Here is a 27,462-nt window from a genome sequence, read left to right on the forward strand (position 1 = left end):
GGGATAGTTCAGCCAAAAACGATATTAAACCCATGATTTACTCACCCCCAAGCTGTCCGAGTTGCATATGTCCATCGTTTTTCAGACAAACACATTTTCGGATATTTTAGAAAATATTTTAGATCTTTCTTTTGATTAAATGTAATGTTACGGGGTCCAGCAATAGTCCACGACCTTCAAGTCCAAAAAAAGTGCGTCCATCCTTCACAAATTAAATCCAAACGGCTCCAGGATGATAAACAAAGGTCTTCTGGGGGTAATCCGTGCGGTGTTGTTGTAGAAATATCCATATTTAAAATGTTATTAACTTTATTAACTAGCTTCCGGTAGCGCCGCCATTTTAGAGTCATATGCATTCAGGATGAGCGCTTACGCAGCATAGACAGCGGTTTCTCTGTTGCTGCTCTGTCCCCCGCCCTCCGATTTGTCATACGTCACTAAGAAAAGTGCGTACACTACGTACACACTCTCTCCTGAGTCTAAGATGGCGGCGCTACCGGAAGCTAGTTAATAAAGTTAATAACATTTTAAATATGGATATTTCTACAACAACACCGCACGGATTACCCCCAGAAGACCTTTGTTTATCATCCTGGAGCCGTTTGGATTTAATTTGTGAAGGATGGACGCACTTTTTTTGGACTTGAAGGTCGTGGACTATTGCTGGACCCCGTAACATTACATTTAATCAAAAGAAAGATCTAAAATATTTTCTAAAATATCCGAAAATGTGTTTGTCTGAAAAACGATGGACATATGCAACTCGGACAGCTTGGGGGTGAGTAAATCATGGGTTTAATATCGTTTTTGGCCGAACTATCCCTTTAAAGAGTGCATTAGTAATATGCACATTTAAACGTAACGACAACGCACCTTTTTTATACGCATGGATGGATGCTATTCTTTCACACATCCCTGCGTTTATACTCATAACAATGCTTGACATTGTATAATATTACACCATATGACAAAATTACGCAACACAAATCTGAATTATGTGACCAACAATTACAACTGGCAAAAGACTGGCAAAAAGACTATTATTCTTCGGTTCAGTCCAGATTGTTGGCTGTGACTGTGTACAGTAAGACAGTAACTGGCAGCTATGTGTAGCAAATGTAACCGTTCAGGAGAGATGCTCATGACAGCATGTGGCACACAGAATGGAGGTGTGGCGAACGACAGCTGCCATTGGCCTAGAGGTTTTGGCCTATGTGACTCATTGGCCGAGCTTAGGAGAGAGTTTGGCTGACTCAGCTCTCAGACTGTAAGATCAAAATTCACCCATCACATGATAGAACATGACATATGCCTTAAGGTTGTTCTTGTGTAGCGTAGTATGCAGTTTCACATCTGTTTGGCTAAAGTACCTGCAGTGTTTTTTTAAGGGGAACGTAAATACTGTAGATAGAACTGCCAAAGTAGTGCCTTTCTAAACACGCCCACATAGCCCCGCACATAACTCAGGTCATTGGACTTTGAATTGAAGTTTTTTGGCTTTTATTATGAATATGTTAGCCTTAAAGGAACACGCCAACTTCTTGGGACCTTAGCCTATTCACCGCATCCCCCAAAGCCAGACAAGTCCATACATACCCTTTTCATCTCCGTGTGTGCCATAACTTTGACGCACCCAACGCTAGCCTAGGTTAGCACAAAGACTGGAAGTAAATGGCTCCAGCTAGCATACTGCTCCCAATAATGCCAACATTTTGCTATTTATATGTTGTGATTTGTATAGACACAGCCATCTTTTAATCGTATACATACTGGGAACTATATTCTCAGAAGGCGAAGCACTGCTACTTGGGTGGAGTGATTTGCTCGCAACACCTGAGAAGCTCCATGGTGAGGAGCAGAGAGTTTGTGCAAGGGTTGTGCCAATCACTCTGCCCAAGGTATGTATGGACTTTTTTAACTTTTATAACGGTGAATAAGCTAAAGTCCCCAAAAGTTGGCTTGTTCCTTTAAGGATATCTATTAATTAGCATTTTAAAGATATAAGCATTTAAAGGGCCAGTGTGTAGATTTTTAGCGGCGTCTAGTGGTGAATTGCAACCTACGGCTCAGTCCACAGCTCACCCCTCCCTTTCGAAATGCATACTAGTGAAGCTATGGTAGCTGCCACAGGCCAAACACGTCATCGTCTGAGACAATGTAGTAAAAAAACGCGCTCTATAGAACAGTTTGTCCATTTAGGGCCACTGTAGAAAAACGGCAACTACCATGTAAGGGGACCCACAGTGTATGTAGATAAAAACCTCTCCTTCTAAGGTAATAAAAACAATACAGTTAATAGTTTTGTACACCACTGATAATATAGTTATGTATAGACGGTTTCATCAGACACACGTGTGGTGATGCGATACGCGTCTGGTCCGAACTTTACTTCTGGTTTCAGTTTTTTTAATGGTCTTACTAGTTGCTAAACTGAACTCTTGAACAAATACCTCATTGAAAATAACATGTTTATGTTTCCTAGGTAATCTACGTGTTGTTTATTTTGCTTATTATATAAATAAACTACGTTTAAAGTACTTTGTTGTTATTTATTCTTAGCGGCGTTTACCGGAAGTTACGTGTTGACCACGAAAGCCGCTTGTTTACGCTGACTACACCGTCTATATTGTATTGAATGCATGTATTATATTGAGTGCATGATTTTTGGAAAGCACTTTGGAAAAGGGAGTCGGGCAAAGTACCAAAACACACTTGTAGCCAATCAACAGTAAGGGGCGTGTCTACTAACCAACATCGTTGACTGAGTTGCGTATGTGTGGGGTGGGTCTATCAAAAGAAGGTCCAGATTCTATTGGGGTAGGGGCGTGTTTGTTTAGGTGATTTCAAATGTCAAGATTGGCTTTCAGAGATCATGCACCCCGCCTTTAAAGTTACACAGTGCACCTTTTAAACTTAAAGTCTCGCACCCGCCAATACGATTTTATGACATCATTCTGCACAGCTTCTCCTCAGATTACAGGCTGTGTGGCAAATCAAAAGGGGGAGGAGCTACTTAATATGCCAGCCCTTATTCCATTGATGAGTTATCTCATCAATTAAGAGAAAACGCTTCCCTGGCAATGACGAAAATTTCAGACTTTCCGCAATACTGCTATTATCCACCAGGCGCAACTTTTACAACCCGGAAGTGACGCCTCACGTGAAATAGAAAGACCTCGGTGTATGTTTTAAAGATCGCTCTGCATCTGATCTCATTCAAAAATCCTTCACAAAAATGGAATTATCTCAGCTTTTTGCTGAAAATGTGGTGTTTTTGAAGAAAAAATAACAAAAAAACACATGCATCAACTTTGAATGTTATAATCATTTTTTGTTTACTTGATGAGCACAATAAATGTTCGGGTCTTTTGCTTGGTATATAATTTTGTTTCTGATTTCGCTATAATCAGTGTTACTGCAAATAACTGACTTGTCGCAAAACATTTGATCAATTTGCACAAATTCAAACAGTAATGCGAGGTGAAAATGCTCACTATGTTTGGTAGACGCATCACCTGAGGCATTTTGAACCTCATCCACGTTTGTTAGCGTTGCGAGCTGCGGCATAAAAAGGTGAGAAATGCTCAGTTGTAATGGGAGCCATTGGTTTGTAGCAGAGTACCGCAACCTTGAAATCCACAGCTACTACAATACCATTAGAACTAGCAGGAATGATAAAAACATGACGCAAAACGCTTGTTTTCAGATTGGATGAGAGTTACAAGGACAGCTGTTTCTTTTCTTTCATTGACTGAAATTGTAGCTTTTAAAAAATAGTCGTTCTGTTTCCATGGCAATGCTCTCTACCTTATTTTAATCCCATCTATCGTAGAACATTGCGTGAAGCGGTTCTAACTTATTTTTAACATAGATCTGGCAGGTCTATCGCATACCGATCCATACCCTGCTAGATAGCTCAGAAAGTTGATGGGATTTCCCACTTCAAATCTATATAATGCAATATTAAAAATAAATCTTGTGCTGTTAAAGCCAGCATCAGCTGGTTAGTAACAGCACAAGTATTCTGCTGAAGTCTCTTGAACCTTTCCGTGCAACACTCATGCACATTCCTGATTGATATATTTCCATGGAAACATGCTCTACACTGTACAAACCCTGTTGCTAAGGAGTGGGCCTCGGTAAGATTTTTTTCCTCTTTTTGTGGCATCTTTTTTTCCCTCGCTCTCACGGCACCGAGAACAGAGCTTACATACAATCTTTTTCAACACCACAGTTATCATTTTCGTGCGCGTGCTGCGTGCTGGTCAATTCTCACCTGGGCGCTCAAGGAGATGCAAGAGTTTTTGGAGATGGGAAGTTAGGCAGCGAGGCCTGAGGGCGAGAGAGAAGTAGCAACCCCCCCTCAGGCGAGGAGAATTTTTGGGATTTACTTTTCTGGTGTTTAACTAAAGGGGACCAATGGACGAAACTATCAGATCCAGGAAAAAGGTTCATTTTGGAGGTATGTGGAGCGTTGATGAAGGTTTGTGATGAATAATTTTGTTTTTATATTATCTAATTGTGCAATGATTAGTTTCAGTCTGTTGTCGATAATATTTTAGGCACTATTTATAGTGCAAGATATGAAGATCAGATGATGCTCAGTGCCCTGCGGGTGTATTTTCATATTTCTGTATTATCGAATACTTTATTCTGGAAAACTGTGACCTTAAAGTCTAAAAATCTTTTTTATACTACAGTAACTCTACATTCCTATTACTAGACTCCAGTTTCTCTTCGCAGGACATTAGAGAGATTAATACTTCAAATGATGGTAAAATGTATTGCTCTATCCACAACGTAATCTTTTTCGCTATTGATTTTTTTTCTGGCTTTGTCTGAAAAGACAAATAGTGTAGTGTAACAGAAAGTATTTTCATTAAGCTTGAAGGAGAAACTGCGGTCAGGTCACAAAGTTTATTGGCATTGGCTATTTGCTCATCCCTGTGGAGTGCTCCAAGACTTTCGTGAAAAGTTTTGTTGTGGTCTTCGAGTTTCACGTGCCGGCACTTTGCTGTACTTATGAGCCGCAGAGTTAGTTACCCTTGGTGATTTAAAATCCGGTGTTGTAGCAGCTGTCATCATCGCTCGCCGTCTATCAAATGAGTTTTTTTCTCACACTGTCCGTTGAGGAACAACGCTTGACTCAAATATGTGTGGCTCTGCTATAGAAAGCTGACAGGGTGTTCCATTAGGATGTGAGAAAGAGTAGAGTATTATTATTCGGCCTGATTTTGATTGGCCAATCACGACGTTTGCAGCTTTGTTATTCCCAGATAACAAAACGTTCAAAACGAATAACACGGATGTTACAAATCATTTAATATTACACAAAAAATTACCTTTTTAATAACATATATGACATTATATTTACAAATGATTACATCAAATATTGTTTTTCCGTCTTATCTTAAAAGCGAAACTAAACTGGTTTTCTTCGCGGAAGGTCTGCATTCGTTAAAATTAGCGAATAATCAATATTTAACATTCCTTATCTTACATATGAGGTAAATAGCCATGTAAAAAGCGGGATAATGTACAGGTTGTTATCGCGAAATAAGCCCCTTCAGTGCGATAACAACTGGCTGCCAATATATTATCCTTTACTTGCATACAATAACCAGCGTTTTATTATACAGTATATTCGGTTAGCTGTTATGTCTTGATACTAAAGTCCTCTGTTCTTTTTAATGCTGAATGCTATCATGCAGAATCAGGTATTGCTTTGCACAATCTGGATAAAGTACAACCTGACACAACACATCTATAAATGGTAATGTCAAGCTTGGAGTGTGATGATTCACTTGCACACCCAAATGAATCAGTTTTGATCTATTCGTTTTAAGTAATGCACCAAAATATGTCCTGTTTGACTGCATACTAATTTGATTTGATTCAGGTGTGCCAAGTAGAGACATTAAGTCCAGAAAGTCTCTTTGTAAATATTTTAAAGATATTGCATTTCTAATGAAGCTTTGAAATTTAACATATGTTGATAACCAATAAAAGCAATATATGAAACAGACCTCATTTTATACATCAGAAACCACAGACAGATTGGGTGGACATCTTACATTAGCAGTGATAAGGGATGTCTGTGAAGAATTACGCAGAATTTAAACCTCCTTTTGTTTGCACATCAAAACGTTTCGGCTCAACAAAGAATTGCGCGTCTGTAACTTTAACAGCTAACCAGTGAGTAGGTTGGAAGGGGAAAGTGTTGAATCCCACGCAGCCTTCTGACTACTGATATCATCGTGTATCAACAGAACCACAGAGGACAATTCAAATGGTGCAGTTTTCGAAGCTACAGCCCGTACAAGAACAAATTCCTCAACTGTGTCATTAAGGAATAAATATTGTGGATATTTCCTAGTTGCACAGTCCTGTTACTCAGGGAGACGATTTTTATTATCATCATCAGTTATGCCCTCTTGCTGGCTTTACTTTCCTTTCAATACTGTTTGTTGTCTTTATGTACTTTACCCACAATAAGTCAGTTCATTCATTGTTTACGCATCCTTCTTTTCAAACCCATATGTTGTTATTTCTTTATTCATGAATACAAAAGTTTCATGAATTTTTGCAAGGATGCACAGTAGACAAGCGCCAGATGTGTGTCATAATTAATCATAATTATCATGTAATTGCATTTAGAAATGGCGCATCACATTTAGTTGCTACACCTTGTAAGAAATAATGCAGGGGTGCGTTTCCCGAACAACAACGTAACTCGCTGCTGAACCAACATAGTACGAAGCATAGTTGGAGAAACTAACTACCTTGTCACGACTGTTTCCCAAAAGCATAGTAACTTTGTCGCACATTTGTCGCTTGAACCATGTTGGTTTAACAACATAGTTGATGATGTCACGTGGGAGGTGAAGTACTAATTAATCTGTGCAAATCTATTTTATGTCAGATTATTGTTGTAAACAACCTAAATTGCATCGGAAAACTGATTTTGTTATCAATTGATTCGTGTCTAACACATCTAGTTTGCCGCTTGAACATTTTGAGTTTACTCGCTTCATTCGCGCGTGAAATTCTAATCATCGAGAAATTCACCCCCTCCCATGATGTGAACTTCCGCGACTTCGGTCGCATCCTGTAATCAAGTCACTACTAGAGCAAGCTCCTGATTGGTTAACGTGGCACGTTTTTCTGCCAAAGTTCAAATCTTCCAACTCGTTTGCCGCGGCAATGCTCAATTCGCGTCATTTCGCGCTGACTAGACACGTGAACGAGGTGGAATCGAGTGTACCGCGCCGCGCTAAACGCCTTATTCGCACCGCGAGACCTCCAGACGCGTGTTGACGCGTCTTCACTTTGACTTAACATTGAAATAACTTGTGCTTGACGCCTCTACCACGGCTGGTGGGAACGCAGCATTACGTCACTTCTCCCAAGGCTTCCCCAGGGTCTTAAAGCTCGTAGGACTGCGCACATGCGCAGTTTTCAAATGCAGCGCTTTTAATTCTACTTTAATACAAACTTAAAGACATAAAATAAATGTTTTATATATTTTGAATGATGGATATAGAATGCACTACATGTTTTTTGCTTATTTTGTTCAAAAGCATGATCAACCTATGTCTATATGTAAGGAATAATTGACGACGGGTCATTGAATTATAAGAAAATAATGCACACCCAAGGTGGTTATGCGGGTGTGCATTATTTTTAAATAATTATAAGGTCCGGAGTTAGTTATTCCGCTTATACCAAGGTTACCACAAACATTGCTCTGGTGCCTATTTTTAAGACATTTGAAAAGTTAGGTGTGTAGTTATCAAAAAATAATGCATACCCATGGAACATTTCTTAACCAATCAGAATACAACATTCAACAAACCCGTGGTATAAATTATAATAACAAGGAACTATGCTTCTAACGACAGGTGAAGAGCTGTCGTTGAAACCGCACAAGTTTGCGATGCAGCTTGCGAATGTTCCTTTGAACTATGGTTTCGGGAAACACCAAATTGTTGAACTTTGTTAGTAACGACGAAACTTATGTTGGCTAACAATGCTTTTGGGAAACCCACCACTGGTTTGGTGTCAATGTGGTACAATTTGTTCTTAATTTAAACATAAACTGAATAAAATAAATAAAAATTTACATCTTTATTTCATCAGAACATATAACCATATTGATTCAAAGGGGGATCCTAAATAATGTAAAGAATGTATATCTTTAACTCTTTCCCCACCATTTACGAAATGCTTCCCTGCCAATGACGAGTATTTCTGGCTTTCCGCAATACCACTATTATCCACCAAATGGCTCTTGTGCAATTAATAACACGGAAGTATCGCCCTAGGGCAAACAGCTGTATGTCCGTATAAGTTTTGAGGATCGCTCTGCATCTGATCTCTATCAAAAGTCTCTTCACAAAAATGCAATTATCTCAGCTTTTTGCTCAAAATTTTAGAAACCTACCCATATTTGAGAGGTGATAAAAGAGAACTAATGAAGGTAGGATGAAACTTTTTTTTTTAAGCAGATGGTCTTGTCTTTCATTTGATATATTGTATGTTTATAAAATTTTCTGGAAGGCATTTAACTTTTGTGAAAATCATAAAAAATGCTGCCGCTGGCTGGCAGCTTTTAAAAAAATGCTGACGAGGAAAGGGTTAATATTGACTGAGTAAGACCATGTCAAAAAATGAAATCAGTGTGAAATAATCTTTATGATATTATAGCCTGGATTTTACAGGTAGGGTCACATACTAAATAATATTATATTGTATTATATACACTTTAATTATTAGCATAAACAAGATGGTGTAGCTGTGTAGGTGCCATTGTGACGCAATTTCCCATTAACCTCGACAAATATGATGCCATGGGAACATGCGAGAATGAGCGCTCCCCCCAAGATATTTGGTTCGTCTTAAGAGTGTAGCCGCACAGACGATTAATCTCAACAATATAAAAAAGTCTCTTGATTAGCTTTGTTTGCTCTCATCGTTCCTTCCATAAAACGTAGTCAATATTTGGCCTTCTTGAGCTCCCTCTGAGGACTGTCTTGTTTGGCTCCATTATGGGCCAAATGGTCCCTGTCTTACAAAGAGTTTTATATTGGTTGCAATTAAACTGGAAAAGTGGTATAGTTATTGTAGCACTAGTAGGGCTTTGACATTTTTTGCCATCTGTTTATTTTGGATTCGCTATTTGATCACCGAGTTACTTTACAGCCATCAAGACCGATCGAACCGCGTGTGGCCGAGGAATTTCCCTCATGCTGGTATTGATTCTCAGTTGTATTCATTTGCATGTTGAGGTGAAATTGTAAGCACCTTTGTTACTTTATTTATTTGTTTCCTAGGGCACAGTTGGTGTCGCATTCGCTGAATGATTAAATTTGCTGAAAAAGTGGCGCATGGCATACAGTGAGACCAATTTTGTGACTAGACAGTTTTTTAATCCTATATGGTATTATGTAACCCAAACCTTTTCGCATTAAAAAAAAAATGTGTTGCTCTTTTTGTTCTTTTTTGCACATTTTGTATTCAGTGTGAAAGCGATGATGATGTTGATTTGAATGTGATGTTTCAGGCTTTCAAAGTTTTAAGTGTTAGTACTTGAACTCAGTCACACCAGAAAGTTTCAGCTTATGCTTGTGTGTGAAACAAAGCGGTAACTAAAATGAATTTTAAAGCACGGATTGTAAATGATATGAAGCTTTAAAAAATACGATTTTAAATGCATGTTGTTTGACTGTGTCTTCACAGATGCCCGGGCGGACCGGTCAGACAGGCGGAAGCTCTTTCGACATTACACTGTGGGATCTTATGACAGTTTTGATGCATCAAGGTACGATTAAATATTTTCTACTCCTAAACATGCTTTAAAGTTTGTTGTCTTTGTTTCATGCACAAAACTGTATCTTCTCTTTCACTGGGGTGATAGCCCTCAAAGGTTCATTTTTGTACCTTTATGGGTATACAGCACATTATAATGTTGTCCCTGTTGGGGTACAATATTTTACCCTAATAATGATGTAATGTGTACCTTTTAAAGGGACACTCCATTTATTTTGAAAATATGATCATTTTCCAGCTCCCCTAGAGTTAAATATTTCTCCGGGTCTGGCGTTACCACTTTTAGCATAGCTTAGCACAATCCATTGAATCTGATTAGACCATTAGCATTGTGCTTAAAAAAATAACCAAAGAGTTTTGATATTTTTCCTATTTAAAACTTGACTCTTCTGTAGTTACACTGTGTACTAAGACCGACAGAAAACCAAAAGCTGCGACTGTTTAGGCAGATATGTCTAGGAACTATACTCTCATTGTGGCGTAATAATCAAGAACTTTGCTGCTGTAAAATGGCTGCAGGGGGCACAATGATACAGTATTACGCAGTGCCCGAAATAGTCCCTTGCCATTGAAAGTTACTAGGGGGACTATTTTCGGCTGCTGCGTAATATCATTGCACCTCCTGCAGACATTTTACGACAGCAACGTCCTTGATTATTACGCCAGAATGAGAGCACAGTTCCCAGCCACATCTGCCTAGAAAATCGCAACTTTTAATTTTCCGTCGCTCTTAGTACACGAGCTGGAAAATAACCATATCTTCAAAAAAGTGGAGTTTTGTAAGAGTTAAATGTTAGGGGTACAGTAATGTACCCAAAAAGGTACCACGTTGTATCATGTTTAGTATACCTGTACGGTACAAAACGGAACATTAGGGTACCACCCCAGCGACATAAAAGGTACTGTTTTGTACATTTTAAAGCAGTTTAAAGTGTAAACTACAGAGATATTTGTGGATTAAGCAGTCCTAATTAATAATTAATTATAATAATAAATTAAAGTATATTTTTAAAATGAGTATTTTTAGGTAAAAACAAATAACCCTGAACTAAATTTTTACTAATTGTTATTAATGTCAATAATTATTGTCACTGTACCGAAGTGCAGTGTGATCATCCGTTTGCCTTTTCATCCATCTATTGATTTAAAAAAAAAAAAAAAATCCCAAAACTTTGCCATCTCTCTGTCATATAACACCAAGCGTTGCGCAAGTACATTGTTACTCACAGGGGTTTGAAGAGTGTGAAAACTCTCTTTAAATGGTTATGTAAGCAACACTTGAGCTTCAGGTCGTCACTGCGTCGCATAGACATTTCATGGCATTGCCCTGTAACATTATGATTTTACCAAAACTATTTTAATTAAACTAAGCATATTTGAACCCTTGATGATAGTTAGATTGCGTAGACTTATCAAATTAAATAGCTGTAAAGATGGACTGTTATTGAATAAAATCGTGTTAATCATTTTAAGGCACAAATCACAACATTTACTCACTCTTATGTTGTACAAACTTTATTTATTCTGCTAAACACAAAGGTATATTTTGAGCAATGTTTGTAACCAAATTGACTTCCATAGTAGTATTTGTTTTCTATGGAAGTCAATGGTGCTTCTGTTTCCTGCTTCATTATAAATATCCTCCTTTGTGTTCAGCAGAACAAAGCATTTTATATAGTTTTGTAACAAAATAACGGTGATTAAATTTCATTTTTGGGCGAACTATCCCTTTAAGGCAATAAAATCAATGCTTTATTATTTTAATCTAATATTGTCAAACTCTTCCATTAAAAGCTTGTTTACTACTTTTACAAGTTATTTACAAGAGAGTGCTAAAATTATAAAGGAGACAGATCCCCTTGCATCCGGCTACACTCCTACCCAGCTGACACACCCCTCGCTCAGAGCTGGTTGTCATGGAGACAGAGAGTCCATGGCAATGCAGTGCCGACTACTTCCTGCTGCAGGGAGTTTGAGTGACGGGCGGACAGAGGGACATAAGTGATTTTAAGTGAAATTGCTTAAGCGTTTAGTCTGTCGTCACAGATAGAAGCACAATATCTGCTAGCAGTGACAATCCTGTTTATGCATACATTGAGTAAATTTAATATATTGTGATATAGGATTTTAATATAAATGTAATAAATACCTTCTACAAAAGTGATTAGGTTTGAGATATTTGAACAGACATAGTTTCTAGCTTTAGTTTTAAGATAACCCAAACTGAAATTTAGGCCTGGTAGCGGTCCGTGACTGCACTAGGATGCAACAAAGCTTTTTTGTAATGAGATCACCATACTTGTATGCCGTAAATGCATTATGAGCAAATAATAATTCCCAGCTACTGAGCCCCCCTAACAGGCCGGGATATTAATGACCTTGTTGCTCTGTGACATCGCCACAGTGTCCCCTTCAAAGCAGATTATGTTGCCATGACAACCATGCATCGTTCTGCGAGAGTCAGCACTCTACCTTTAGAGCCCAGAGTACTTTTTAATACATCAATAAGACTTTATCTTATAGTTTAAGACTGTATGGTACATAAGTACATTCTGTGGTCACAGGTTAAGCCCATTTTATCGATATTGCAGCTGAAGTTTTAATGGGATTACAGACGGTTGACGTTATCAAGGGGATCTTAGTTTCCGGGTGTTTGTATTATAGGCCACTAAATTAATTAAACCTATATATACTGTACATGACCTCAAGTGATTTCATTTTAAGATCTTTACAGTCTGAACAGTTTTAAGGTCACAGTCAAGATGCAATGTGCAAATGGGAAATGTCAGGTTTAAACTCAGTATCTTAGACTGATATCTTGAATGTTCGGTTTGCTCAAATATAGTGTATTTGTGCCTTCAGTGGTTAAACACTTTCATTAAATGATCTGTTTGTGTGAAGTGTGTGATTTTGAGAAAGATATAGACGGTGTTAGGCACAAGGTGTGATGTCATTCAGGACAAATAGTTCAGTTGCACTTCTCTGTATACCAAAAACTAGAATTTACAGTACCTAGAACTGTAACTGTTTCACTAACTATTTATCCCTGCAAAATCGCTTTTAGTCTTTCTTAATGATTAGTTATTTTGTTGTTCTGTAATTGCTCTCTGTGTCTGACTCAGAAATTGTAATTTATTATAAACTAATGGCAATTGAAAGCCTTTCTGATTATCATTTACCAAGTACATTAAATACAAATGAATGTTTTTGACCCAAATTTTGCATTCTAATGCTGTGATAACAAAATAGTTAAACCAACAAAGAAACCTTCATCATATTTTGTTAATCCTTATTTATTTCCAACCCTGTATGCTGTTGTTTTTTAATAACACAAAAGATCATTTTTAAGAAAATTTACTCAAATCCAATGTTGCCAAGTCTGCACTTTTGAATTTAGCTACTTTTAAACTGTTGCTGCTGTTTTTTTTTTTTTTTTTTTTTTGCAATGGGGTGAAGGGTTTCATATAAACTTTTGTACATCTCAAGTAAAATATGTATTAAGACCACTAGAGTGTTTTTGGGCTTGTTTTGATTGGCCAATACGCTGTTTTTACGCAGACCTGGCAACCCTGCACAGATCTTTTCCATACAATAACAGCTCATCATGACCAAAGCAGTCAAGCCCCCCAAAAAAGATTAAAGGAAACATTTAAGCATGTGACTTGTACGCTCTACTGTATCTCATGAAGTCATACAATAGCTTTGTATGAGAAACGGACTAAACTGTACGTTTTTAAATGGAAAATCTTGCTCTCTGTTTAAACTCATAAAGCACAATGTCTGCACTCACATTCGAGCTTGTGTCATGGTCAGTTGGTCACTGAATTGTGGCTGTATGGAAAAAACGATTTAAATGGTCTCTAAAATACATTTCACAAAAACAAACAATAGCACTCAGGTTTAAAGTGACATGAATGCAGGTATATGATGGCAGAATGTAGTTTTTGAATGGCTATTGGCTACTGTAGCCTATAATAAAAAAACTGATTTGTAGACCTTTTTATTGTACTGGGTCTAGGTCTTATATCGTTAGGTGAAAGTTACAGATTACAGTATTTTGCTTGGTACAAGTGGGATTTAAATCTACTGAGGCGTTTGCAGTAACTTTCTGGGCAAGTGCTGGAACCTTTAAAGTCCATCGCAAACAATAGTCAACGATGGATAAGCGTTGTGTTATGTAACTGTGACGTATTTGGACAAGATTACGAGCAAATATTTCATTTTTTGCAGAGAATTAATTGCAAAAATGAAATTCAAACCACATTGACGGATCAAAATACATTTATATTTAGTCGCGAGCTCAACCGGCTAGTGCGCGCGCGAACACATTCTTCCCCTCTCTTTTGCGCTCTCTCATTCTGTGGCACAGTAAACCGTCACTCTCTCTCCTTCTCTCTCTCCCTCTCTCTCTCTCTTTCTCACTCACTCACTCTATCTCTCGCCATACCCATTCCTCCAAGATTACCGCTCATGTTTTCCTCTGGTGATTTTCATCCTTCATCCGGCGGTTATGTCTCGCGCTTACGGCACGCTATCGCGCCGGTTACCGGGCCTTGCCTCTCTTAACCGGCGTCGCAGCTCGTTCTTCGACAGATAAAGTCGGCGGCGCGTTATTCCAGCGGTTACAACTCTCACATCGCGCTCTTCGTCGCAAAACATGATGAATTCCTCTCAGCCGACGCCTGTCAGGATGAGGCATCACTCCGCGCGCGCCGCGGTGGCGATGATGAGGATGATAGGCTGCAATAACGGTCGTTATGCGCGCAATTTTCTCCACAGCGACTGCGTGATCAACGAAAAGACGGTGGTGCTGCAGAAGAAGGATAACGAGGGATTCGGTTTCGTGTTGCGAGGGGCGAAAGGTAGGAAATCAAGACGGACGCTGTCGTCTCCATCGTCGTCGTCTCCGCCGCCTCATCGTGTGTGCTTGACTTCATTCTGTACACACTCGTGTCGAGATGTCTGTCGTTCATTTATTTCCTTTCCCTCCCTCGTGTTGTCTCGTTTCAAATCCATCTCACTTAACGTCATTTTTGTTGATTTCAAACCGCGTCATCGCGCGCGCGCGCTTCATCTGATGTGTCTGCAGCTGCATGCATTGCATCCATGTCGAGAACTTCTGGATTGATGCACTAACAGAGTCATCACTTGGCTCTTGTGAATTTGAATGGTTTGGTCAAATCTGTGAAGAAGTGTAAACACAGACCCCCACCATCCACCCCCTGGTCCATGTGCTTGGCTTGGGTTTGTCAATGGGGACGTGGGTGCCCCGAGGACTGCATTAGGGCTCTGGCACTTTTGCTTCAAAGCTTGCTGACAGTCATCCTCATTGGCCTCTTTCTATTACAACACATAATCTGTTTTAAAATTACTCATAGCCATTTACATAAGCTCAGGCAAACATTTAACTATCCAATGCGGTAATATTTCGAGAAATGCCTGCACAGGCCTCCATCCACAACTGCAATGCTTTAGTTTCCAGACAGCCAGTGCACTACAGTACGTTTGGAGTTTGGAGCGTGAGTGCTCACTGCATCAGGGCATTGCTTGTGTCTGTCAGGCTTCGGACCAGTGGTGACAACCATGCATGCATTTTCTGTGGTTATATAAACGTCCCAACTACTGCATTCATTTTTGATTTGGTTGGATGGATGCATTGCAGCTGGCATCATGTGCTCCTTGACATCACCAGTTTTCATAGGAAATGCATTTTCACTTTTGTCTATTATGTGTGTTTTTCATATAAAAGCATGCTTTTTAAGCTTAATTCTGAAATAGCCAAAAGCTATACTGTATAAGATCTTTGCAGTCCAACATTAGGATTCACCTGGGCCTAAATCAACTATCCCAATGTATTTTATAATCCTAATCTCTGTTTTATCTGGATCTTTAGCTGATACACCCATTGAGGAGTTTACCCCCACTCCGGCCTTCCCTGCTTTGCAGTATCTGGAGTCTGTGGATGAGGGTGGAGTGGCATGGAAAGCTGGTCTGAGGACTGGGGACTTTCTCATTGAGGTAAGGGTACAACTGGGCTTACATTCTTTTTTATTCTTTGGAAAGAAAAACGATTTGCTGTGGTTCAGAGCTTTAATGCTTTCTGAGGGGATTTGAAGGTCCCAGATCAGCTGAGAAGTGATGTCCATCCAGGGGAACTTCTTCTCAGGCTTGCTGAAAATCATTGACATATTGAACAAACAAGAAAATGTTTATGCACAGTCTGGGCTTGTGAATATGAGGAAAGGTCATGGTTACATCTTTAATGAGATAGGGAAGCTTAGAGACGCAGGAGGAGAGCGCTTCCGGAAAAAGCTGTGAAAGGACAGTGATGTGTCCTGTGCAAAAACTCTGTTTCTCTGTGTCTTGGACACTTCTGACATCTTCTGAGCCTTTGGTCTGGGTTATGTTTAATCTGCTAACCTTTGTATGCCATCATGCTTTTTTATGTCATCACATCATTTTTGCTTTTTTCGAATTTTTAATGAAAAGAGTCTAACCTTGAAATTGCAAATTCATTTATGTCAGGCCAGTGATCATCTATCAGTCTTCTAACTCTGTAGAAGTTGAGCTTTGAATTTGATGCAGTTGTCTGAGAGTGATCTTGCATTTATTGGATGTTGTAAATTTTTAATGTCTCGGAAGTACTCTGGATATGTAAGCTGTCAAGCCAAAGAAGCAGCGGAGGCAGATGAGAAATGTCGTGATAAGGGATCACACTGATTGTTTTCAATCTAAATGTAGGATAAACCACCTTGTTATCTCAGATTACACTGTGGTTTGGTTTAAGCTATGGGAATGCATTAAATGCTTTTCATTGTTATGGCTTTATGCTAAGGTACCCAGAGGAAATATATATTACTCATAGGTGGTTCTTTCATAGCTCAGGAGACTTGTAAGAGGTTTTGGTAATGTCTTGTTTAAGTAATGCTTCATCTCTGATGTTTTTACTTTAGAGAAATGGAAATTAATGGGACATTTGTGAAGATATAAAGTAAGGTTCTTTGAGGAGCATAGGATATAAAATAAAAAAATTGTATATAATTATTATGACCAAAATCATTTGATGTTGGAAGAAGAATTTGATGAGAACTGTTCATAATTAAATCTGTGACTTTTCTGTAAGCACAATGCATGACATTGCATGTCGTTTGAGATATTTCTGGAAAACAGCCCCGGTTGACCCCTCAGTTCTGGTGAAACTGACAAGCAAAGACTAAACGCAAGACATGAAAGCATTGGATAAAGCGTCCTCCTCTCAACATCAGCATAAAAAAGTTCATTTGCATGCAAAATTCAAGAGAGCACTCACTGTGTTAAAGAACACAGTGCAGATCTCTGCAGTTCATGGGCTGAGGAAGGAGGAAAATGATTGGCTGTCATGAGTGGCTAAGATTGCATGAATTATTACTTTCTTATGTTAAAGGAACACACCAACTTTTTGGGACTTTAGCTTATTCACTGTATCCCCCAGAATTAGATAAGTGCATAAATACCTTTTTCATCTCTGTGCATCCAGTAACTCTGTCTGACGCACCCACCGCTAGCCTAGCTTAGCACAAAGACTTGAAGTAAATGGCTCCAGCTAGCATACTGCTCCCAATAAGTGACATCTTTTAATCGTATACATACTGGGAACTATATTCTCAAAAGGCAAAGCACTGCTACTTGTGCGTGATTTGCTCGCAACACTCGAGAAGCCCCGTGGTGAACAGCAGAGAGTTCGCTCAGAGTTGTGCTAATCACTCCGCCCAAGTAGCAGTGCTTCACCTTCTGAGAATTAAGTTCCCAGTATGTATATGTTTAAAAGATGGCTGTGTCTCATATGACCTTGTTATTTGTACACGCTGTGACTATACAAATCACGACATAGGAAAATGCTGGTGTTATTTTGTCACTTATTGGGAGTAGTATGTTAGCTGGAGCCATTTACTTCCAGTCTTTGTGCTAAGCTAGGCTAGCAGTGGGTGCATCAGACAGAGTTACGGCACGCACTGAGATGAAAAGGGTATGTATGGAGATACGGTGAATAAGCAAAGTCGCCGTGTTCCTTTAATCCAGGAATCCAAATGTATCCAAGCTAGAATTTGTCAGTGCCAGCTGAATTTTGACGAGAAAATGTTTATTGCGATACTTGTTTTGGCTTGATGTTAACAGTTTCTGTTATTTAATGTAGTTCTCTCTCTCAGTATGTAGTATAGGTAGTTGACATGATACCTTAGGGCAGTTCACGGTCAGTGTTGGGCAAGTTACTTCCAAAGTGTAATACATTATATATTACAAATTACTGTCATTTGAAAGTAATTAGTTACATTACAATATTACTGTCTCTGAACTGTAATAAGTTACACTACTTTTGTATTACTTTTGAGTTACTTTCATCAAAAGAACAGAAGTATGACTAGGCATTATAAAATGTTAAAATGTAGTTTGTTGCTGCTTATAAATCTAGAAGTTATGTGTTGGCCCTCGAGCTTTGAATAGGCAAAGTGAAGATTTATGGCAAAATACAGTAACAATCACTGTCAGAATCAAAAACATAGACAAATGATCTGGTAAAAGTCTGGTAAATTATGGTACACATACCAAACACAATAGAGCCCACTATAATGCAACCTATAGCCTAATAACATGGCAAGACACGCAACCTCTTTTCATTTCTATTCTTAAGTGATCACATTTAATTCAGATTCACAGCACAAACCTGGCATGCACTGGATTGACACAACTTATCAAAAAGTGCTATTGGAGGATCAGGCCTCAAGGAATACAGCTCATTTCAGTACAATATAAGGATAATATGTAGGCTAACATATAATTGCTTAATAAAACACAGACAAACAGAGGAACACTGCTTTTTGCCAAACAATGAATATAGGCTCCCATACAAAGGCTGGTAAAATTTTAAACAGTGATGTTTAAATGTACTAAATTATATTTAGATAACCATGTTTAAGTCTTCCCTAATGTTATGTTGTAGTTTAGGTTGCTGTTTGTAATAAAACTGTAGATAGCATAGGAATAGCCTAGCACTGTAATCATAGCAACGCTTACCTTGTCATTGCTGGTGTGATATGGATCATTTTACTGGCAACATTTGTAAAAGTCTCTTTACTTCTGAGGTTCAAGCAGCACAGGAGACCGATAGAAACGTTCTGTTGCTTTTACTTATGCGTGTGCGGCGCTACCGGACCTGATTGCGACCACTTTAGTCAATGCTTACGGCCGCGGACTTCCACATGTCTATATTTGACGCGCGCCGCGTCCAAATCGCATTTCAAATACAAAGTTCAAGTAAAAATTAACATGTTGCATACAGCACGTGGAAACAGACATACGCTGCGTCCCACACCGCCTACTTCCATACTATATAGTAGGCAAAGAGTACGAGAAGTAGTGCTTTTCGCCCACTATATAGTATAGAAGTATGCGGTTTGGGACGCAGCCATAACTATTACACGCAGCTTTTTCATGTGTGGATGCTGGTCGCGCGCATTGGTCAAAAATAAAAAAATTAAAATAACACAGTCTAATTTTGAAATGCATTGTTGTAACGCGCTCGTTACTAAGACTGTAACGAGTAAAATATTACCAAAATTTTATTAGTAATGCGTTATATTACTGCGTTACAGCAAAAACTAATATATTACTGTAATATATTATATTTTGTAATGCGTTACTCCCAACACTGTTCACGGTACTCCAGTGTGACATGGCATCTCAGCAAGAAATTTTGCTTTTAAAAAGACGCCTATTGCCGTCCAACCCCTACCGAGCCCCTAAGGTGACATTGGAGTAAAAAAAATCTAGTGTTTAATTTCATGTGCTCACGTGAAACTTTCATGTGCTCACGTGAAACTTTCATGTGCTCATGCGAAACCTTCATGTGCAGAATCTTTTTTTAAGTTTAGTTTTGCGTGCTTACATGAAACTATCGCGCGCACGTGAAACTAAACGCGGTAGGTTCACGCGCGCACGCGAAAGTTTCACGTGAGCACGCGAAACTAAACTTTATTGTGGGCTACTTATAGCCGGGCTTTATCCGGTCAATAGTTAACCTACACAGTGGCTATTGTTTGCTGGGATATTTTCCCAAAAATGAATTTTTTCTGCATTTTACTAATTCATTTTTGAATTTTGCAGCCGTACAGTTTTCACAAGCATTTTAATTGAGAAATTACATACTAAATTTCATTTGTCACACCTTAGTGCCAATATAAACCAATTTGTGTAATTATAATGTAAAATCTTTGAGGCAGTTTCCCGGACAGTGTTTAGGTTAATCCAGGACCAGGCCTTAGTTATATAAGGGAATTCAAGTAGTTTTTACAAACATACCTTACAAAAAACATTACTGGTGTGCATCTTGAGACAAAACAATGATACTGATATATGTTAAGATAGGTCAGTGAAAGATGTTTTTAAATTAAAACAAGCATTTTAGTCTGGGACTAGGATAAGCCCTGTCCGGGAAACCGCCCCATATGTCCACTTAAATGCGGAGTGCACAATGTTTGAAAAACGCTTTGGAAAAGGAGATGGGGTCTTCTACCAAAACACACTTATAGCCAATCAGCAGTAAGGAGCGTGTCTACTAACCGACATCCTTGCCGGGTTGCGTATGTGTGGGGCGGGTCTATCAAAAGAAGGTCCAGATTCTATTGGGGTAGGGGCGTGTTTGTTTAGGTGATTTCAAATATCAACATTGGCTTTCAAACATTGTGCACTCCGCCTTTAAACTACAGGGTTCCCACGGGTCCTTGAAATTCTTGAAAGTTTGTGAATCTGGGTGAAAAAAATTCAAGACCCTGGGAAGTTTTTGAAAATACACATAGATAGATACAAGTCATTGAAAGTGCTTGAATCTATTTTATGCGAGAAGTTTTCTGGAAAAAAATCCATAATATTCCCTGTGTAGTGTAGGATGATATCATAAAAATCTCGACTTTTCAAGCACAAGTGCTAACTGCTGCTTTAAGTGCTTATATCTTCTGTATGCGAATGTTGATTCATACCCAAATGCCTTTTTGCATAGTTCTGTTTGACACATGAAAACGTCTCGGGTTACGTATGTAACTGTTGTTCCTTGAGAAGGGAAAGAGACGCTGCGTCTCTCTTGTCATACTTCCTGCGTCCCTGTAACGCCATCTTTGGCAATATTTAGATAGTGATATACTTCCTGGTTCCTGCGTCATGCTGGCTTTGTCATCAAGCCTCACCATTGGTTGAATTTGATATACACATTCAGACGCACATACCCCTGGAGGTGTCCCCAAAGTGTCGCCGCATTGTCGCAGCGCGAGTTCCCTCGAAAGGGAACTGTAACAATGTATCTTAAAAGGTAACACGATGTAAACTTGCTCTTACTTGAAATGTGTCCCCACATTAAGTCCTTGAATTTGAGGGTATTGGACCAGTAAAGTCCTTGAAAGGTCCTTGAATTTGAAGTTACCTAAAGTGTGGGAACCACCCTAAAACTAAGAGTAAAGTTATTCCTTCGTTATACTGTATAATGTGACATAAGTTTATACAGTAGGTATCCTATGCATTCTGTTATCGCAGTATTGCATTCTGATACCTTATGTATAAAGTATGTCCACGTATAAATGTAAAAGGCCAGAATAACACTTTAAGAGAGAAAGTGAGTGTTTATTTATACAAATCTATTCGTTGTCACTTCCCCCCAAATACCACGAAAACAATAAACACGTTTTAATCGTCCTGTCGAAGATATTGACCGTCAGTCCCTCAGGAGCCAGACAAGCTTCACTGCCCACATCAGGTTGTGATGGTCTCGATTTGTCCTCTCACACCTTGGTGAATGGATGTGTTGTGGCTCAGGGCCGAGCTGAGCAAGGCAAAACTCTCACAGACATCTTGACCTCGTTTTAAGCGAAACACATTACAATGATGGTGAACGGTTTCAGTGCATTTTGTAGGTTGTAAATATCTGCTAAAATCTATTTGTTATACCTCCTAGAAACTAGAGGATTTGAAAGTCAGTGGATCCTATAAGCTGAAAGAAACTATAAGAAACATTCGACTGTGTAGCTTATGAAGAGTGATCAACCAGGAAGCTACAAAATATGGATTTACTGAAAATATATCTACACCCACTGGCCCTTGTTGTGTGGGCATTAGTATTTCTCTCTTTACTCTCATCTGGTCGCTGTTATCGCATTTTTGCATCTTACTTACTCGTCTCCTCTCGTCTTTGTCAGAACGACATTGAATCGTAGATTTATTTAGCATTTCTATGCTATCAGTTTATCCATTGGTAATAAGTTATCAATACCAAAAATAATTTGTGTATGAAAAGCTCATCACCATCAATAAAAAGGAGCGTAAGCTTTCATTCAGCTGCGGATAAACATAAGCATGAATCAGGAGTGTAATGACATGTTTGAGCAAAATCAGTCGTTTTATTCTGCAATTATCAATGTGATTACATCTGCCAAAACAAGTCATTACATAATTGTTCAATATTAATGCTTGATAAGAATTGCATTGCATTTAGGTCATGTCTGAAACAACATGCATCTGCTTTTTTAAATGGTGGTGGGTTGTTTAGTAAAGCAGCGCAGTAGTATTTTTGGTTGTAAATGTTGTCGTCATGCTGTAGGAAGATGAAAAGAAAATACTTTTCTTTTTAAAAACTGGAAACGTGGCATGTTCATTGATGGTTGGATGTCTCTTTGTCAGCAATACTCTCTCCAGAACGTTCTCTGTGCACCAGCAGGGTGGAAGTCTGTGGACTGTTGGAGATGCCTGCAAGCGTCCTCATGGCCTGATAACCGTACAACCTGTCACCAAAAGCTGCTCATCACGCACCACAAACAGTATAGAACAGTACATAGCATTTACTGCGGCTAAATATAAAATCACCAGCCTAGATTTATGTGATTTGCGTTTTCGGCCATTGGATGACATATCAGAAGATGTGGAAAGCGAAGCATTACGTTATATACGTGATCTTTCTTTTTATAACAAATTACGTTACTGACCTGCCTCATGCATGCATGTGATGGTCCAGGTCTCATGTTGTAACACAGAGCAACGGTTGCCTAGCAACGGCTCCAGCATTGTGTCTGAGCTCAGTGATGAAAGCGAGGTAGCGGTTTGAGGTTTTTTTTTCCCGTCGGAGTGCAGTACTGGGCCGCATGTAAACAGTTTTTTCCTGTTTGTACTGATACAAAAATACACCTGCATGAAGGATTCCATCACCAAAGGAGAATGCTAGTAATTTGCATCTTATGGTTTAAGACATGCATAAGATAAAAACATATTATGGCATCTAACATTTAGTTGCGGGATTTGTTCTATTTTGGCTTTTCAGCCTTGTTTTGATAGTTCCTACATTGTAAGGTGATATTTTTACATGCATTGTCGATGTTCACTGATGAGAGTCTTTACCGTCTGTTAGGGCAGCAATATATATTGAAATAATCAGAATATTGCAATAACTAGATGATTTTAATACTTCAAAAAGTTATGGTATGAGTTTTAGGTCGATCCAAATAGCAGAGAGACTGGTGAGACAAACAGGGTTCCCACGGGTCCTTGAAATCCTTGAAGGTTGTGAATCTGGGGGGAAAATTCAAGACCCTGGAAAGTTTTTGAAAATATACATACATTGATACAGGTCATTGAAAGTGCTTGAATCTATTTTATTATTCCCTGTGTAGTTTAGGATAATATCATGCAATTTTAGACTTTTTAAGCACACGTGCTAAACTGTTTGCTTTAAATGCTTATATCTCCTGTATGCAAATGTTATTTCATACCAAAATGCTTTTTTTGAATAGTTGTGTATGACACATGTAAACGTCTCGGGTGACGTATGTGTTAATCCCTGAGAAGGGAGTGAGACGCTGCGTCTCCCTTGCCATACTTCCTGCATCCCTGTAACGCCGTCTTTGGCAATATTTCAGATAGCGATATACTTCCTGGCTCCTGCGTCACCCTGTCTTTGTCGTTAAGCTTCACCATTGGTTGAATTTGATATACACATTCAGAAGCACTTTCCCTTGGAGGCATCCCCAAAGTGTCACTGCAGTGACGCAGCGCGAGTTCCCTCGAAAGGGAACTGTAACAATGTATCTTAAAAGGTAACACGATGTAAACTTGCTCTCACTTGAAATGTGTCCCCACATTTAGTCCTTGAATTTGAGAGTATTGGACCTGGAAAGTCCTTGAAAGGTCCTTGAATTGGAAGTTAACTAAGGTGTGGGAACCCTGTACAAAGCAATAGATGTTTTCCTTTCCCAGAAAAAAATTTAAAACATGCATGTTGTTATATAATTTTCAGTTTTTAAATACATTTTATCATAATTCAAATAGATTTCGCATTGTTGTATTGCATATATCGTACATTACACTATTCAGCAAGATATTGATTTTGGCCTTCAATACCGTGCAGGTCAATATCGTTTAGGGGTCTGTTATGGTATCAGGTGATATCATAGGGCTTTAATTAGTGGGTAGTTGACATGAAGTAGTTTTATTATACTTTTGGGAAGATGTGCTTGGTGTGGCATGATACTGGTTGGTACCGTATAGCATTTAAAGACAGTGGGTCTCATTCATGAAACATTCGTAAATATACGAGTAAATATGTGAGTGATTTGCGTGTAAACAGACCTTTCCGAAACCTCCTGATTCACAAATATTTCGTAAACGTCAGATTTAATAGTGAAATGTGTGTATGTATGAATTTGAAAACAGGGCACGTATGCATGCTCATTCATAATTAGCATAATCCCCGCCTATTGCACAACAGCTACGCAAATTACGTATGCTGAAATCCTCTGGAATCTGGTTTGACTACATTATATTGCATGAATGCATAAGAGAGTAATAGGCTGCAGGACTATCAATAAATTAATAATTTAAACTGTGTCCACCATAGCGCTTTAAAGGGGACATTTCACAAGACTTTTTAAGATGTAAAATAAATCCCCAGAGCAGATATGTGAAGTTTTAGCTCAAAATATCATATGGATAATTTATTATAACGTGTTAAAATTGCCACTTTGTAGCTGTGAGCAAAAATGTACCAGTTGTGGGTGTGTCCTTTATAATGCAAATGAGCTGATGAAATGCAAACACTGATCACCATGATGGTGGTTTGTTGAAATTGAAACTCAATTATGCAGTCCATTATTTCCTCTCTCTCTTTCTCTGCACTAAATGGCAGTGCCGTGGTTGGACAGTGCAGATTAAGGGGCGGTATTATCTCCTTCTGACATCACAAGGGGAGCCAAATTTCAATATTTTTTCACATGCTAAGTAAAACTAAGTTACTGGGTTGATCTTTTTCACATTTTCTATGTTGATAGAAGCACTGGGGACCCAATTATAGCACTTAAACATGGAAAAAGTCAGATTTTCATCAAATGTCCCCTTTAAGCTAGCTGAAGTACCTGGTGCTCTTCTGAAAACGAACAACATGGTGGCGCTTAAGAGCGCTTTGGAAGCACTGCCCGTTATTCCGGAAACACTTTTGTTGCTTTTTGAACAATATTACTGAATATAAAAAATTCAGTACCAAGTAATATTAACTTCTCCATTGTTGAGTTGTACAAGTATTAAGGTTGGTGGTCAATGTAGTGTTTGTCCCACCCCTCCAATACTATGATTGGATGGTTGTGTAAAAAGGACAGTGACAAGCTCTGTGTTTTTCTCAAAGTTAAAGAGTAAGAAAATTAATAAAGACAGCAGCACAAAATAACTCGTGACATGTCATAATGATACATAGTTCATCAAAATGTCAAATTATTTTGTCTAGAAAAATACAGAACGTTTTAAGGTTTTAGGCACCATTTACATGTGGTGTGGAGCAGGTGTAAATTTTTTTCATACCAACTAACATTTTGAAATCCGAATTTTCATGAACTTTTACGCCAGAACGACTTTACGAACGAATAACACAAAAATTCGTTCTGCTCATGTTTTATGAATGAGACCCAATGATCATGGCAGCGTACAAAATGTTTTATGTATTTGAATATAAATTTTTGTTGTATGGCCGTAACTAGGGGTGTAAAAAAGCATAAATGCTTTACCTCAAACTACACCCAGCGCAATCCCGTCCAATTTCCCTCAAGTTGTTTTTGGCATTATTTGGAAACAACTTGTACTCAAATTAAATTCCTAGGCAATTACATAAAAGCACAGTGTATACTGTCATAGCAGGCACTGGTCAATTTCCGTAAAACTTTTAATCTGTGTTAGGACATAGTTGCCATACAAAAACACAGTTTACAGCATTCGTACTACGAGTGCTGTTTAGACTTCGGAAAATGGACTCGGTTAGCCCCTTTATCCTTAATGAAAATTCCATAGCCTTTCAATGAGTCATTCACAGTATCTTGTGTTTAATCTCCTCTACAGAGGACTTGACCGCAGAGGTCTTATCACGCAACCTATCTTTAAGCGTAAACCAGGCCGAGCCGATAGCTCTGCTGCTTTTCTTCGTAGAGCAATGCATAAGAGAAAATAGATGAGGTCTTGTAAATGTGTGTGTGTGCTTGTGAAAAGTAGATTCCCTGTGCTCTTCATAATTATCCTCACTCAAGACAAATGGGTGCCCTCCTTTCTGGAGATCACCAAGAAGAGGGAGATTGCATTTGAAGGGATAGAGTTTTGATCTGCGATGGATGATTGTCCTCTGACAACTCTGTGTAAATCTCTAAATCAGGCCAGAGGTGCAGTGATTGTCGGCTCTCTAGACCGTATTAGAGAGCGCTGCGTTGGTGTGGGGTTGTGTTTAGGAATGATAGTGGATTTGACTTAGGGATTAAGAGATGAGAGCTGTGTGCATTTGCTGAGCTGAATGATTTTTTTATTAAGGATGAACAATATATCGGTAACCGAATTGATATCAGCCAGTATTAGTGTGATTATTGTTTATTTACAGTTACAGCCAACTATTTTGTCCAATTCAAGCAGCAAACCTATACTAGTCATTTTTTTTAAATAATAAATTACAGTATTATACATTTTATTAATTGTTTTGATAACACGTAAATGTTTACGTACACATTTTTCTTATTTTTCTTTCTATTAATATTGTAAATTTGGCTGCATGTAGTACATAAATGTTAAAGTCACCATGAAATCAAAACTGACAATTCTTATTTTAATGGAATATTGCAGTGTTTATTATTAACAACGTATTCATCTGGTGTCGTTATTTTTTTAATTCATAAGAAAAAGAGCATCATCAGTGTGTTAACCCCGCCCCCCTCCAGTTATCAGTCTGCTGTGAGTTCAATTTATGAATGAAATGCTCACTTTCTAGATCCAATCAATTCACAGTGGAAATTGGAAAACACAAGCCATGGCAGCTATTTTCTTCCTTTGATATTTTGTTTCATTTGGAAATACAATATGGAAGTACATTTAACGCAACATTTAATTTTTATTACAGCTTATATAAAACACAAGTTGTCTCAATTATTGGTAACACTTTACAATAAGGTTGTATTTGTTAACATTAGTTAATGCACAAGCTAACATGTTTACAATTATTTATCTTAGTTTATGTTAATTTTAGCATTTATTAATGCATTTTTTTGAAGTTGTAACTGTTAAAGGGGACATTTCACAAGACTTTTTTAAGATGTCAAATAAGTA

General features: G+C 38.4%; 1 protein-coding gene across 1 annotated transcript in view; it reads left to right on the forward strand.

Moving 5' to 3' along the window:
- Window positions 1–27,462, forward strand: part of shank2b (SH3 and multiple ankyrin repeat domains 2b) — a 151,285-nt gene that overhangs the window by 98,857 nt on the left and 24,966 nt on the right. The window contains exons 14-16 of the mRNA XM_055191696.2: window positions 9,739–9,820; window positions 14,608–14,690; window positions 15,722–15,846. Coding sequence (XP_055047671.2) covers window positions 9,739–9,820; window positions 14,608–14,690; window positions 15,722–15,846 — 290 coding nt within the window. The remainder of the gene's footprint in view (window positions 1–9,738; window positions 9,821–14,607; window positions 14,691–15,721; window positions 15,847–27,462) is intronic.

The sequence above is a fragment of the Misgurnus anguillicaudatus genome, chromosome 6 (assembly GCF_027580225.2).
Source record: "Misgurnus anguillicaudatus chromosome 6, ASM2758022v2, whole genome shotgun sequence".
Lineage (NCBI taxonomy): Eukaryota > Metazoa > Chordata > Actinopteri > Cypriniformes > Cobitidae > Misgurnus > Misgurnus anguillicaudatus.